General features: G+C 37.9%; 1 protein-coding gene across 1 annotated transcript; it reads right to left on the bottom strand.

The window, feature by feature from the left end:
- Positions 1-10,310: 10,310 nt before the first annotated feature.
- Positions 10,311-13,388, bottom strand: LOC149098512 (uncharacterized). The gene is made up of 2 exons (XM_089278212.1): positions 13,176-13,388; positions 10,311-10,618 (listed from the first exon to the last, which is right to left on the bottom strand). Exons 1-2 carry the CDS (start codon positions 13,330-13,332, stop codon positions 10,311-10,313), a joined length of 465 nt encoding a protein of 154 aa, XP_089134338.1. The 5' UTR covers positions 13,333-13,388.
- Positions 13,389-15,139: the final 1,751 nt, after the last annotated feature.

Below are 15,139 nucleotides of genomic sequence, written 5' to 3'. Positions count from 1 at the left end.
GATTACAGCACCCTGGTTTCTTACGGACAAAACTCGCGCTCTTATACAAGTACACCCGGAATTTCTAGAAACTTCTCTAATGCATTAAATAGCACTGTTGCAAGGTTTCTAAGTTCGAATGTTAGATGAGAAATAGAACATTCCAGAAGGTTTCAGGTAAAGGCTGAATAGCTTCCAGTTCGAGATTTCTAATAACATCAGCAAACCGTAATTTTTGCGTGCGATTTCCAAAATGTTGAATACAGTTGTGCAGGTAAAAAAATAAACAGTACCGCTAAAATCTGTCATTTTTTAAATGATATTAACTTCAACAGACCTCAAATAACACTTGATGAAAGGGAACTCTGCTTCAAACTATAAAACAGATGCCTGGTTGAAAATCAGAATTTTGCTTGCTGTTGTGGCAATTGACACAGTTTAACATCATCAATAGCACAATATAACGTTGAACCTTTTTCACGAGTGATTACAACTGGTTTACTTCTACACTTTTGGTTTTTAAAGCTTTAACATACTTTTACGGTAGGCTAACGATAAAGTTTTAAACTGACTTGGCTCTCTATCATGGCGGGCGACTTTGACTTATACACTAACTTCTTCGTTTCTGTAATTTTCCAAATGACGTCTGTTAGTATTAGATGAGACTCCACAAGAGTGCTTTGTTGGATATTCTTGACTGATGTTCCTGTTGTTCCCGATAGCTTTCATCTTTATTTTCATCGATCGAAGAGAGCACATGGAAAACAGCGCAGCTTAGTAGAGAGATGCCTAATACAGAAAAGACTAAGTTAACAAAGAGAAGTTTATAAAGGAAAACAGGAACAATAAAAGAAGCGTCGAAAGTACACAGCAGAAATCGTACACTGCGACCAACGATGCAAGAGAGGGAGCACAAGTTCAGAGTGCAAATCTTAATTCTGCCATTCGATGATAACCACAATTCCTTGCGCCTTTGATCTTACCGCTACCACAATTGCTGGTTTTCACATGACGTCACTAAAACTCGAACTACAAAACTATTGATCTTCCTGAAATTTTACTTAAATGATGTATAAGAGCAGCTGAAAACTAATATTCATACAAATATTCGCTCTGAATGGGTTTTTGCTTTTGTGATACATTACGCTTGAATTTCTAAGCTTTTGCGTGACGCGGCATTTACATGACGGCCTAGAGAGCTGTCGTGATGGTTAAAAAAAGTGACTTATTTCGGGGAACTTGGCTATCTGAACAGTTCATGTCTTAGAAAAAGTATTATTTTAATGTTTTAGAGTTCCTCGAGGGATAAATTCAAGCTTTTGTAGCAAACTCAGTGACAGATGTTTCTGTTGGTTTCCGGCCGCCATGTTGGTGCCCATACGGATGGGCACCAGCATGGCGTCTCCATACAAATCTCTATAAATTTGGGTAAAAAATTTCTCCGCATATCTCGCATAAGAAAAATTCTTGTGACCAGAATTTTGGCGAGAGTCTTTGCATATTTACCTTCTTTCAATTCTTAGATTCTGGACTTAATCTATTGACCCGTTTTGATTTTTATTTTAATCTATTTTGAATTGCGTGACACTGAAAACCAGCAATTCCTTGCGTTTGGCAAAAAAAACGTGTTCAAGGCCCCTACAATGTGACCTCGCTGCGGCAGCAGAAATTCAATTTTTCTCAGTCAATCTGAAAATAATTGTTTTCACATGAAAGAACATCACAGCACCAATTCTATAACTGAACAGACGCACGACAACATGGAATCAACTTGTTAAGTTGACACAATGAATTTTGGGCAAGGAATAAACGAACAGCCACTAACAAAAAACCCTCTGGGGGGGGGGGGGGGTGGGGGAGGAGTGGCATCCACTCTTACTCACTCTTTCATCATCATCACCATCATCATCATCATCATCATCATCATCTTTATTAAAAAAAAAACCGGTAAATACATCAGGCATTAACAATTTAATCTAAAAGCAACAACTTATTACAAAAGACTATGTATACACAGACTAATCTTCTATCTATCTTTCCCCTTTCTGCGCCTCCTGGTTAAATGTGAGGCGGTCAATTCACTTGCATTATTCGTAGCTATTCTGTAGTTTTGCATTTACTGACTGCATTGTACGTTAACTCATTGTGTCTCGAACTTTATCTTAACCAGGGGCTGGAAGACGAGCCCTCTATGGTTATCCATGTCCCGAAAGACCTGATAATAGTCGTGGAATATATCATAACAGTGATGAGATGCTGTATGTCAAGTAACTGGGTCAGCGTATGGAGTGGATGTGCCTTGCAAGGCTAGCAGAGGTTTCTTAGATTACAAATAAACGCAGGAAGCACAAGTACCCAAGGACCGGGCAACAGTAGCTCTGAGTCTAATATTAGACTAAGCTAGTCTATAATTACCCTAACTCAGGGATATTCTGTTATTTCTACACTCACAAATTACCAGCTCGAATTCATTTAAGTGCATTGTTTAGTCGCTACAGACCTACACACCCATAGCACTCTAATTAGTTGCCAGATAGGAGGACTTACAATCTGGAGGGGGGTGCACTGAGGTGGGGGAAGGGGAGGGAGAGGGCCAATCGCCGCGTACTACATAGCTGGAGATTTCTTGTCACCAGGGCAGAAATCGAGGTAAAAAGGAGAGGCGGGGAAAACAATCACAGAATGACACGATAAACAAACGTGATGGATTTGTGGCAAAAATATTGTTGTTGTCGTTGTTGCTCCAATATATACGAATCTAAGTTTCTCTAGAGTTCTGTAGGATTTTAAACTTTAGCTAACAATGAGGGACTACTGCCCGTTTTGAATCTAAATGAATTTTAAACATTTATCCCAGGCTACATAAGGAGAGAAGTAAAATTAGGTACATATAGTACATGCACAGGTTCGTCTATTAGCACATCATATTTATCAAAAATGCAACTATGAAAACGCATTTGTTTAGTTAACATGTACGTAGAAGCAAACCAAACACGGAATTATATCCTCGGCGAGTGACAATTATCTACAGTCATTATAAGATCGCAATCGTCTCACAGTTAACGATCGCCAATGAATATATGTATATCTATATAACCGAGCTTGGAATGAATCGGGTAAAACGATGTTATGCTGCATCTTTTAATCGTTAGCTTGCTACTACTGGGGAGGGTTTCTTAGCCTACGTGTAGCCGTACCCACCCCCCGAGGAAAAACGGGAGGGAGGGAACGTCTACGAAGAGCTGGTACGAATCGTGTTATGTGACGTCACAGTAATTTATGTAAGTTATGTAAATAAATTATATTTTCCGTCCGTACTCGTGTACTCGCGCAGACAAATGCCTCGTAAATATTTATTCTTTCGAGCCTATTTGCAAGTCAATGTCCCTTTTCAAATGTATATTGCGTTTTAAAGAGATTGAAAAGGATTCCGAGCGGTTTTTGGTCCAAAACAACAAGAAGACAATCTTTGATGTCTACGTCGCGCTCGCAAATTTGGAGTTCCATGTGTACGCTACATCAGAGTACATTGTAGGCAGTGTCATGTTCTCCTCAAGAAGAGAAATAATTTGCAGGAGAACTTGGAAGAATTACAAAAATCTATGAGAATCAACTACGCCGCAAGTTTGAAGAAAGTTGGCCTTGTTTTCCAGCCAAAAAATTCGCTAGAATGCGCGAAGTTAAGTTCGAAGAGGTTGACTAGCCTAAGCGACCTCTGCGGTTCGTGACATTTGTACATTTGCCGTTCTCTGTTCGGTCACTTGACCTTTTTTGTCACTTCACTCGTGTTTATGAAGGGTACTTCATGTTGTGTAATAAGAAGGAATTTTGAGTAAAGTTGAGCCGTTAGATCGTGCTATGGCAAATTTTTAAAGGTCATAGGTCGGCATAGTTTCCGCTGTTATCTGCATGTCGCTTCGTAGAGTTTGACACCTCTGTAATTTTCCATGTGTTTATGCATTGTTTAGGCTCATTTCTATTGCAAGATATGCTCTCAAGTCTCCACGAATTTGCTTTTGGGGGACAAAATATGAAATTTACCGTGAACATGTTGCTTTATACTTGCATTCTATATTGTGACGCCGGGCCCGGCAGTGATTAGAGCTGTTTTTACAAGTACAGTAGGAAGATCCTTATCACGCATATCATATTTGTTGTTGGTCATTCTGGCACCACATGATTCAAATGTAGCTGTTTACGCGCAAGTCTGTTGACTGTTTTGCGTGTTGTATATGCCATTGTTCGGCTTAGTTCAGGCAAGACCATGGTTTCGATCCTCCATGCGGATCTCATCAGTTGCCGGTATTTCTAAAATGCTCGGAACGTCTGTAGTTGCCACTTACTAGCGCAACTCTAAACTCGTACAGATGTGAGAATGTGAGACACTTTGCGGCTTGGCACAAATCTATTTTAGCCAATCAGTATTCTCGAAAGTATTGCTCGCGGTCTTTATCCAATAAGGAACCATTATATATTTCCATGCAAAAGCGTGACGTCACATAACACGATTCGTGTCAGCTCTTCGTAGACGTTCCCTCCCTCCCGTTTTCCCTCGGGGGGTGGGTACGGCTACACGTAGGCTAAGGGTTTCTTTAAATGGCTTAATTTACATATGTCTAGATTTATGAAAACAGCGTCAAAAAAAGGCTTGCCCAGCTCAAGCAACAAAGCGACTGATATGTTTTCCTCCACTCTCTTAATAATATCCTCTTTTTCGTGCTCTTTTCTATTTTTTTTTTTTTAATCGCTTGGAGTGATCTTTAAGCCTTTAGGAGTCGTGAAAAGCAAGTGTGTAGGTCAGTTGGTGCAAAGGAATGTATTTTTCATTGACACGGTTTTCATAAGTCCAGTCATGCATGGACACTGTAGGACCCAGTAGTATTACTGTACTAAAACAAATAAAAAACATGGAACCTGTCCAGAAAAAGCAGAATTTATCGATGATGTTTCTTTGTACCGTTTTTCTTGACACTGAAGTGAACTTGAACAGTGTTATAAGGAAGAGCCAGTGTGCCTCTTGTATTCCCTTCCTCCCAAACACAACAAACACTTAGGATTTCTCCTATATATAGTAGGACTGAGGAAAGGAAACAGTGCTTACGAGTTTGACTGGAATACTCCATTACATAGTTTATTGGAATATTTTTACCATTTTAGTAGTCTCCTACATGGCTTCTGGCGCCATCTTTTTTGGAGAGGGGGGGGGGGGGGGGCAAACTGGATAAAAACTATAGTCACTATGTGAAGAGTTGGAAGTTTGATACCCAATAATAGTGTGTGTAAAGCCTTGGAGCCGAATGGCTCATAGCTGCCAGAGTTTATCCCGGTTTCTGTAGCATGAAGCCGCTAGGAGTATTTCTAGTCCCCCTGGATGGGAAGGTAGTCCATCGCAGGTCACTCCCCCGCAATTTTTTCTGTTTCCCCAACGATTCGCCGTTACCCATTTATACTGCTGGGTGGGGAGAGGCACTGCGAGAATTAAGTGTCTTGCTTAAGAACACAACACAGTGTCCCCGGCCAGGGCTCGAACCCGAACTGCTTGCTTCGGGAACGAATGCACTAACCATGAGGCCACCGCGCCTACCTGATGCCCAATAACAAGGTACTTTAAATTTGAGTATGATTACGAACTGACATCGCTTACGAGAACGACTTTGCAATTCTGTTTTGAAGGCTCTATATTATCATTCTCTGAGCTACCCACTCTACCGAAACCGACATGAAGAACAAAGGCCCTGAAAACTAACATCACTAGTTTAAAATTCGGAAATTGTATTCGTTCTCAAATTCGTACTTGTAGTTTAATTTGAAGGTCTCCAATTTCAGCATAAACGTTCTGAAATTATTATTAGCTGGGTAAAGATACCCAGTAGAAGATACTATCGATCAAATTTGATTTTAACATAACTAGCTAAGCCGCGCTATCAAATTCGGCATACGTAAGCGGGCGTCATTATTCAGTGAGGCACGCTTAGGTTTGCGAAATTTATTTCCATTGGCACTGTTCTAAAACAACTGAGTTATGCTTTTAGTTGTGCATTTTCAAGGTGCTATGCACTTGGGAAGTTTGAAGAGCACTCAAGAAGGTAGAGTCGTCGCTTCTGGCTGCGCCTCAAGCAACTCTTACGCTTCTTTTGTAATCTCCAGACTTCGCTCGTGCACGTTAACGTGTTAATACACGCTAAAGCAAGAGTCAATTGTTAAAGGAAGGCATTTTTGCGCAACTTCATTCAAAGTCACTAACTCACTGCTCGAACTTTAATCTCAATTCAACCAGAGCCTTGTATAGTTATCCATGTTCCATGGATCTTCAACATGACAGTCTTGGAATGTCGAGTTTACTATAATAGTGATAAAATGGTTTATGTGAAGAACTGAGTTGGACCAGCGTTTACGTACATAAGTTACACGGGGTAGAGTCAGTCCAAAGAGCATGATTACCCATTGCCATTGTACGGGAATAAAAATTTATCCTTTAATATTGTTGTCGTTATACATGTAGCTGGGTGCCTGCTAGTTTGCCCGTCTTGCTTCTCGTTTTGATGTTTCTCTTAGCCGTGAGCATTCAATATATAATGTATTGTTAACTTTCGTTCTATGCTCGATTAGCGCTACACTCATTGCTTAATCTTTGAAAACATCGATACTTTCACATAATTCTGTGAGAACTTTGTTAATTTGCTGATCGGGAAATTTATCAGTCATACCCATTTTATTCGTAACAGTATGTACAGTTATGCAGCTTTCGCTAAAATGTTTATCGTGATTTGCCTGCACTCGTTATGTCGGCTAAAACTCTAAAGTGATTTTCTCCGGGCTAGGTAGGGGTTATTATAGACGCAATGAATATATCGTTTTGAAAGGCTGGTAATCCAAATTATTTTTTATAACCTGAAAGATTGGCTGTTGTCAATTCGTAACTAAGGTGTCGACCTGTTATATATTTGCTTCATGGAGAATAACAGTTTCGATGGTTATAAGCTTGAGATTCTTAAGTGTAAATTTGGAAAAAAAAGATATTCATTGTTGCATAGATTGTTAATTTAGCAGTTGTTTATCTAATAGTGGTTTTACACAGAACACGAGATCTCTCAAAAATGGCAACTCCGATTTTGCTAATTTCAAATTCATTTCATGGATTTTAAAGGAGAAGCTAAGTTCCATACATTATTTTTATGCAGACAGTAAGATAAAAGCGACCCAAGGATCGACTTTACATCGACTTTAATTGGGTCAATTGAATATCTTGGACTTACTTTGTTTCCGCATGAATAAGGCACTCACATTGCTTTCCAATTTCATTTATTTGGTGTAAGTCCAGAAAGATTTAGGGATTACATTTACGGATTAGATTTAAGAGAGTCTTTATTAATGGTGATAATGGTTGCGCCACTCTACAAATTGTGAAACTTTAACTACATGATTATTTGGCAGCACTTTTGCAGATTGACACAAAAATCTATACGGGCCTAAAATATAAGGCATCGTCGGCGGAAAGCAGAACCAAATCGAATGATGCATCAAACGGAACTCGATGAGCCGTGAGAGGACATTATGTGCCTGATAAACGTTAACTGACAGCCTTTATTACAACTTAAAAAAGAGAAATAGGGCCCTTCTACATAGCATCAAGACTTAAAAATGTTTGACCCTTTCTTGCCTCGTAACAAAAACCTGCCGAAATTTACCATATGATGTTATTGCTGATAGAGATTGCGTTCCTCTCTCTTCAATAATTGAAAAGCCTACCCGGCTTTTAAGCACAAAGGGAGCCGAACAGAATTCAGTTGTTTACAAGAGCTTGCGCAGCTAATTCAAGAAGAAAAAAAAAACATTCAAGGTGAGTTTAATTTCAGTCTCGTGACGTTATTCTAGAGAGTCTTATTTAAATTCCAGAGAATATTGAGGATACTTTATTTTTTGTTTCATGTTTGATGAAGATTTGTGGTGGAGTTCAGAGAAATGTATTCGTTTTGAAAATTATTGGTGACGTTTCTGTCTGCAGACGATGCAACATCGAGAAATACACTATACATGTTTGGTAAACAAGCGACACCTAAAGCCTTTTGGAAAAGTTCTTTTCAAACACATCATGAAACACCTGAACGTATTCCTTTCCGTAGTTTTCATTGAATCCAGATGTAGCAGACTGTAAAATTTCGTTTTGTAGTCAAAACGCGGCTACTTTATTAGGGTTGAAATGAATTCTATTCTCATTTTCTCTGTTCTGTTTTATAGCTAGCATGTTTGACTTTCCTTTTCGGAGAAAATAAAACATACAGCGCGACGGAACTAGAACCAACTTTTATCAAATATTTAGCAGACTTATTGTGCGTCATCCCTCGCTGTGATGATCATAATAATAATAATAATAATAATAATAATAAAGTTTTTTGGGCGCATTTAAAAAACTCAATGCGCTTACATTACTATAAAAAATGAATTAGTTAAATCCTAATATATAGATTTAGGCCAGCCTAAAAGCGTAGCTCCTGGGCCGGGTTGTTCAAAGCCCGATTAAGCTAACCCAGAAAAAGGTAGAATTTTGATTTGAGTTTTGTAACTTTGGGGTGAGGTTTATGTATATTGTTTGGCCTTCTGTTTTGAGTTTTAATAATCACCATGTACACAAAACAAAACAGCAAAACACATTTGTACAGAAAAAAAAGTTATAATTCGATTAACTTTTAATCCTGGGTTAGCGTAAACTGGCTTCCGAACAATCCTGCCCTCTTTCCAACAAGTTAACCCAATATGAGCCCGCGATCCAATCGTAACCAGCGCTTGGTCAGCGGTCAACTTCAAGAAAACACGTGACCTCGAGGAGCTGTAAACCTGAGCCCGCGATATGGTCACGTGATACTGGTCAGTAATAAATAAAATAAATGAAATAATTAGTTAAAATCAGGAGGGAGTGGTCAACTTTGCTTCCGTGGCCATGCGATTGCGCGCCCGATGATCTTGGCCATTATGACGTCACTCGTGAGCCGGTCCGTGAAGTTTCAATGGCCGCTAAAAAATGATACCAGAAAAGTTTTTCATCTGATGATTGCTCAAAGAATTTGAAAGAAAGCGATCAACAGCCCACAGGAATAAGATAACCTGTTAGTATTATGTCCAAAAATACTTTGAATTTCAAAAATTAGTCGTGAGAAGGCACAAAAACACGCAACATTTCGAGATCGCTCAATTGAAAAAGCGATTGAAAAATGAAGCTTTGCGCCTGTTTCTTGGGCGATATCTGGAGAACCCAACGATGAACAACACGAACACAAAAATATGATCTTGATATGGTTTAAACCGTTTGAATGGTGATGAAAACGAATCATTAAACTTATGCATAAAAATGATCAGTGGGTTTAAACCCATTATTTTGTAGACGATAGCATGGAGGACCTACTAATCAATACTGGAAACCCTCGAAATATGAGAAAGTATTAGATGGAAAATGTTCCCTTACAAAGACATTTGAACTATAAAGTCATATGCTGGGTTAGAAAGTAAATAATGCACCAAAGAATTATTTTTCCGCGCTAAATTATCCGCAAAACTGTCAACGATAACATTTTCTTCTGCGAAGCCAACCAACTGATGCAAGCCGAGCAGACGTGTGGATATCTTTATAGATGGTAAGATATAAAATCACTGTACGGGAGACCTAAATGAAACAGATGATATTCAGAACAACATGGACGAGACCTCTCAGTAGAAAGGTGCTTAATTTCGTGTAAAAATGTTCGTGAAATATGAGATCGGAGCAGGATCTGTTTCCTCGGGCGTCCGCATACAGTGCAGAGATATTTCTTGTCTCGCACCTCTGACAAGAAAGGTATCCTAAACTGGTGCTTTGGGCTCTAATTTTTTTTATATATATCTCAGTAAGTCCACTTAAACTTGTATAGACTGTAGAGGAAAACTGTGTAGGATGTCATATGGAAAGAACTAAAAAATACAGAATCTGGTTCCAAGCAGCAAGAGAATTAAAGAGGAAAGAAAATATGAACAGGGACACTTCCTATGCTAAGCCATTGGCAGTAAGGGTTAACTTATCCAGGAGAAACTTGTTAAACCAAAATGACTTATTGCCAAAACAAAGAGTTCAGTAAGGAAGGTTATGACAAAGCTGGAAAGATCAATATCAGGTGATCTCTTTTTATAACCAAACCCCTTGTTTTCTAACAGTATCTGTCTTGAGAAACTGTAATAACTTTACTACCACTAAGTTTGAAATGATAATCAGTTATTTTCTTTATACTTAATGCTTTTAAATTTTCATCATAAATCTTCTGTAAATAAAGATAGCTCTAACAATTATTTTACAAAGAAATATTCTAAAGAAGAGTGTCAGAGCTTGTACTTGTAAACATGAACCCCAACCCTGATTTCTCCCCAGCTTCATCCATCCCAGGTTCCCTGTTGCTTTTTGCATTGATGAGTTTATTATTGGCTTCAAGAGAATGATAAGCGTACATTTTCAGCAAATAACAAAAACCACAAACAAGATATGGTTTTACATGTAAATGTTTAATTGACAGCACAATGACAACACATAGATAGCTTTCCATGGTGGTTGAATGTATTTTCAGAAATGGGGCCTCAGTGCTTGAATGGTCCTGCAAAGGTAGTGGAGGATGGTAACCTAAGGTTTAAAAAGATCAAATAAGACTCCTCTTAATATTCACCAGTTGAAAACTGGAGTAAATGTTTATAAGACCTCCCTTCCCTCTTTGGTTTTTACATCTCCCCTAACTCTTTTCAACAGCAAATGTAAACTAAAAGATAAATTTCCTAATGAGATCTAGCACTGGGAACTCAATATGTATTTACGATTAAAAAAAGTAATTCTCACAATTAAACAATCCAACCCCATCCACCTTTTAAGTCCTGTCCAAGCAGATACAATGCGGTAATGTACAAGAGCTAATATTTTATCATAATTTATAAAACATAAAATAGCTCATTTGCAGTATCAATGTATTGAATTAAGGTCTTCAGATTTTCACATAGAGAAACTTTTTCAGCACCCTCACCTGCACAAAGAAAAAATAAAATTTCTGAAGTGTGTCATATAAACTACATCAAACACTCTCCATAAAGCATTTTTGGATCCTTACTTAAAGAACAGCTACAATATTGTTTTGGAATTAAAATAAATCAAACTTCAAATTCCTAAGTTGTTGATCAACTGTGCCAATTTTGTACACATAACAAGATCCAGCAACAGGAACTCAAGGTGACCAGAGTTTGGAACTCAAGTTTTGTTATATAAGCATACATGATTCCAGCCAACTGTGAGGCCCCTTATTTGGTCTCAAGTAACCAAGAAAGCCATTACCCCATTGACCCTAGCCAAGTTAACTTTCACCATTTTGTTGAGAAAGTGAAACACAAGTCACCCTTAGCAACATAACCAGGGTAACCCTGGTAGGCCTGATAACCTTTTTTCGTCAAAATACTATGACTGGCCTACCTGGGGCAACTCATGGTATGAAGAAATCAAACTTAACTCACAAAACCCCACAGTGATCAAATGACTGAAAGGAAGCCAAAGGAAGAAGGATAACTGAGCACTGGAACATGAAAAAAGGCTTACATGTACTAAGTAATTGGGGAGGGACAACTTCGTTTCATATAAACACTTGATAAAGTTGCCTCAGAAGGGTCTGAAAGGGTTGTCTTCAGTACCCAAGACCATATAAATGGGATCTTGTACTCTCCTCCACAGAGGCTCCCTATGGGAAATTGAACATACTCCAAACTACCAGCCTACAGTCAAAGCAGCACAAAAGAGGCCTATGCTGAGGAGAGAGTACCTTGTATGTCAATATGTTTAAAGAAAAGTCTTACAAGACTAGACTGCAAACCATGGGTAAAATGTAGACTGCAGGCTTTTTAAGAACATCATATTCCCAGAGAGAGAGATTCAGCTAACCATACACCGGCTAACCTGAGCTGTATATTTCAGGCTAACAGCACTTAGATCTCTTTGAAATATAGATAGGACCCTGTGGGCACTCTGATTGGTCAAAAATCCATGTTTTATCAGAGTTTATTATACGGCTCTGTCTCACAAGGACTGGGAACTACTGAATTCACGAGTTTGATTGGCTGAAATCGATATTGAAAGCGTTCTAGATTTTCCCATCTAGACAGGTAATGTTTTGCCGTAAGAAAGTTGCAAACTAAAATACAAAGTCATTGACTGTTTTCATCTAACAATATATATTTATGGAAGTGCCATAAAGCCTGATGAGAAAAAAAAGTAAACAGGACAAGCAAACTTTAGCAGAATTAATTCAGCTTATCGCCGATTCGCAAGCAAAAAATGATAGTTAGTACAAACCAGTTACATTAAACGAATTACATTATTCTTGTTTGTGCCATATAATGAACATCTTATTAACTGAGCTTAGTCGGTCTGTATGGGAGAATCTTGACCTCTGTTGTGTGTACAGACCTCACTGCGTTCGGTCTGTACTCACGACCTTGGTCAAGATTCTCCCATACAGACTTCCTGCTCGGTTAATAAGAGCTAAATATAACATAGAAAAAGCGTGTTTTATTGTTTTGGGTGTGTAAATCTATATCATAAAGCAAATAAAGAAGCCTAAGCCATGTATTACACTGTGATAAAACACTCCAGACATTTGAGAACACTCCAGAAATGTAGAAAACACTCGCCTGTTTTCTACATTTCTATCACAGTGTAATAAACGGCTTAGGCTTCTTTATTTGTTAAATAAAGGAATATATTTCGATTCTTAAAAAGTCTGCAGTCTGCATTTTAACCACCGCTGTGCAGTAGGCAGGCTTTAAGTCTCATTTGAAAAATTGAGCTTATGTTCTTGTTTGTGAAAGTTCTCATTTCCATCATTGTGGATAGTATTTCTGTTTGTTGGGCCTGTTGCTGGATATGTGCCGAGTACGAGATCGCAGATATTTCTTACTCAAATGAACTGATCCTTTTTACTGCCGATTCTTCAAAATCATCTTCAATTACAATGTTTCCTTATACATGTAAGCTATTCTGTGACCAAGTTACACGTTTCTTTAAGCTACCGATCACGTAAAAAACGCAATTTTACAGAGCGAATTGTCAAAATTTTGCCCCACATATTTCCACCGGAGAGCGATGACAGTAACACTTGAAATACACTTTAAGCAAGATTTGTCAGTTATAATGAAAATCTGCTTACCTCTCAAGAAAGAAAAATGATAATGACTCCTTGAGATCCAAATACAATACCATTTGAAGCTGGAATGATTGGAGAAATCCGCCTCAAACAGTTGTATCAGTGAGAGGCGACGACGACATTTTCGAAAACTTTGTGCATTTGCGCGCCTCTTCGCCATGACGTCATAATGGCCATGATCATAGGGTCAGTCAAATCTGACGTGTTCACCTCTCCCTCCTGGTTAAAATACAGTTTCTCATAAAATAAAATAAATCAGAAATAGGATTTCCGAAACAAGAATGTTTTTAGGGCAGATTTAATCATGCAGCCGAACAACTTAATGGAGCTCATTCCAAGAGCATTTATCATCATCTTCATCATCATCATCATTATTATTTGCTAAATGAATGCAGCAATCGAATTGTTTTCCAAACTCTGAAAAAAGAACGAGTTTTTCTTTACAATATTTTTTTATGTAGTCTATCGCTTCTAAAACCTTTCAAGTATTTCTTTTTGCAGTAAAACTCTGATTTTTCCCAGATACCTGTAGCAATTAGACCATAGTCACTCTGATAACACATTCGAAGAAACCCACAGCTTTGCTCATTGTAGCACATTCTAGTTTAAAGCTCGACTTAACTTGAAACACTAACTCGGCTTAGTTATTATAAATTGAGAAATAACCTGTAACTTGATTCATTGTGCTTTCTTTCGTATTATGGACAATTTTAAGCCTTGAATTATCAAATCTTAACTCTGAGCAGTAAAATATATAAATATTTTTGCATATTAAATTCTCTTTTTGGCCAATTGCAATTCTCCTTTTTCTGTTGAGTCAGCTCCATTAAGCGCCATATTACGGAAAGTATTTTACTCCAAACTAGACGCCAATATAATGCCATATACATAATAATCCAATTCGTTCTGTAGCGGGCTTTTTGCAACAGTTGGTCTCATGATCATTTTTCCTAAAACATGTAGTAGAAGGTAGACGTTTTCAAATAAATAAAACAAAGGCCAATTATCAGACCAGTGCCTTATTCGGTGTCCTATATATTACTGTATACTAAACTACTCTACTGTTTAATGCGGTCTGAGAATTTTAATTATTATTACACTCTAGTTAATTCTATATGCTCTTTCTATAACTGACAAAAGCTATTTATCCAAAGTAGATTGTGTGCATGTGTGTTAATGGAAAGTAGGTCAGGTGACTGATTGTCGCAGTTGCTCCAGTCAACGTTGTCTTATTAGTCGACAGTCTCGTTGTTTTCCTTAAGTCTGGATATAAATTTTCCTCAGATTTGTACAGCTCGCTCTACGCCTTGCCAAGCGCTGCACTGGGTAAGATAGAACAGTTAAACTTTATAATTATTTGAAAATTTCGCAACCTATTTGAATAGGGATTTCTAAGACGCCCCATGCATGTTTGCAGTCAACATGTTTGCTTCTGAGAAACATCTAATTTTTGTGTGATTTTAAGGTTGTTTAAAAAAGCTTGACTATATATAACGAGCTTCTAGCCACCCTACAAAAGCAAAGAATTGAAAATCAATCCGTGATTCTCATTGCAAAAAAGCTATAACAGTTGCATTTACTACGCCTGAAAAATGAGAGGTAAAAAGTATTCTGCTCTGATAAAACAAGCAGATAATTCAAATTCGTTTTCGGTTTTCTATTTCTTCTTTCATAACTGTGAAACATAAACACGAAAACAAAAAACTATTCCTGGCCGTGCCTAAGATTAGGAAAAAAGATTATATGCCGCGGATAGGCTCCAAGTAAAGATGAATTTTACATTGCGATTGACTATTTTAGAAACCTCAATAGAAATATTCGAAGAAGTCATTTCTAAAATTTAATTTATTCTGATTGAAGGAACACCTGCGCATTGTTTTGACATATCATTTTCAAGCGACGAAAAACAGGAGAAAAAGAAGTTCATAAACTGACTTTAATTTTGAATATCCAAAGTACTGACGTTG

Source organism: Orbicella faveolata, unplaced genomic scaffold (genome assembly GCF_042242905.1).
Source record: "Orbicella faveolata isolate gen_17 unplaced genomic scaffold, um_ofav_v1 contig_46, whole genome shotgun sequence".
Classification (NCBI taxonomy): domain Eukaryota; kingdom Metazoa; phylum Cnidaria; class Anthozoa; order Scleractinia; family Merulinidae; genus Orbicella; species Orbicella faveolata.
Note: the sequence above shows the minus strand (reverse complement) of the source record. Positions and strands in the feature narration are given on the sequence as shown.

Bases quoted from the DNA above. Each gene is read 5' to 3' on its own strand.
- LOC149098512 (XM_089278212.1), bottom strand. From the start codon at position 13,332: ATGGCGAAGAGGCGCGCAAATGCACAAAGTTTTCGAAAATGTCGTCGT. The intron at 10,619-13,175 runs GTAAGCAGATTT...TTTAAACCTTAG, and splicing joins TCATTTTTCTTTCTTGAGAG to GTTACCATCCTCCACTACCT.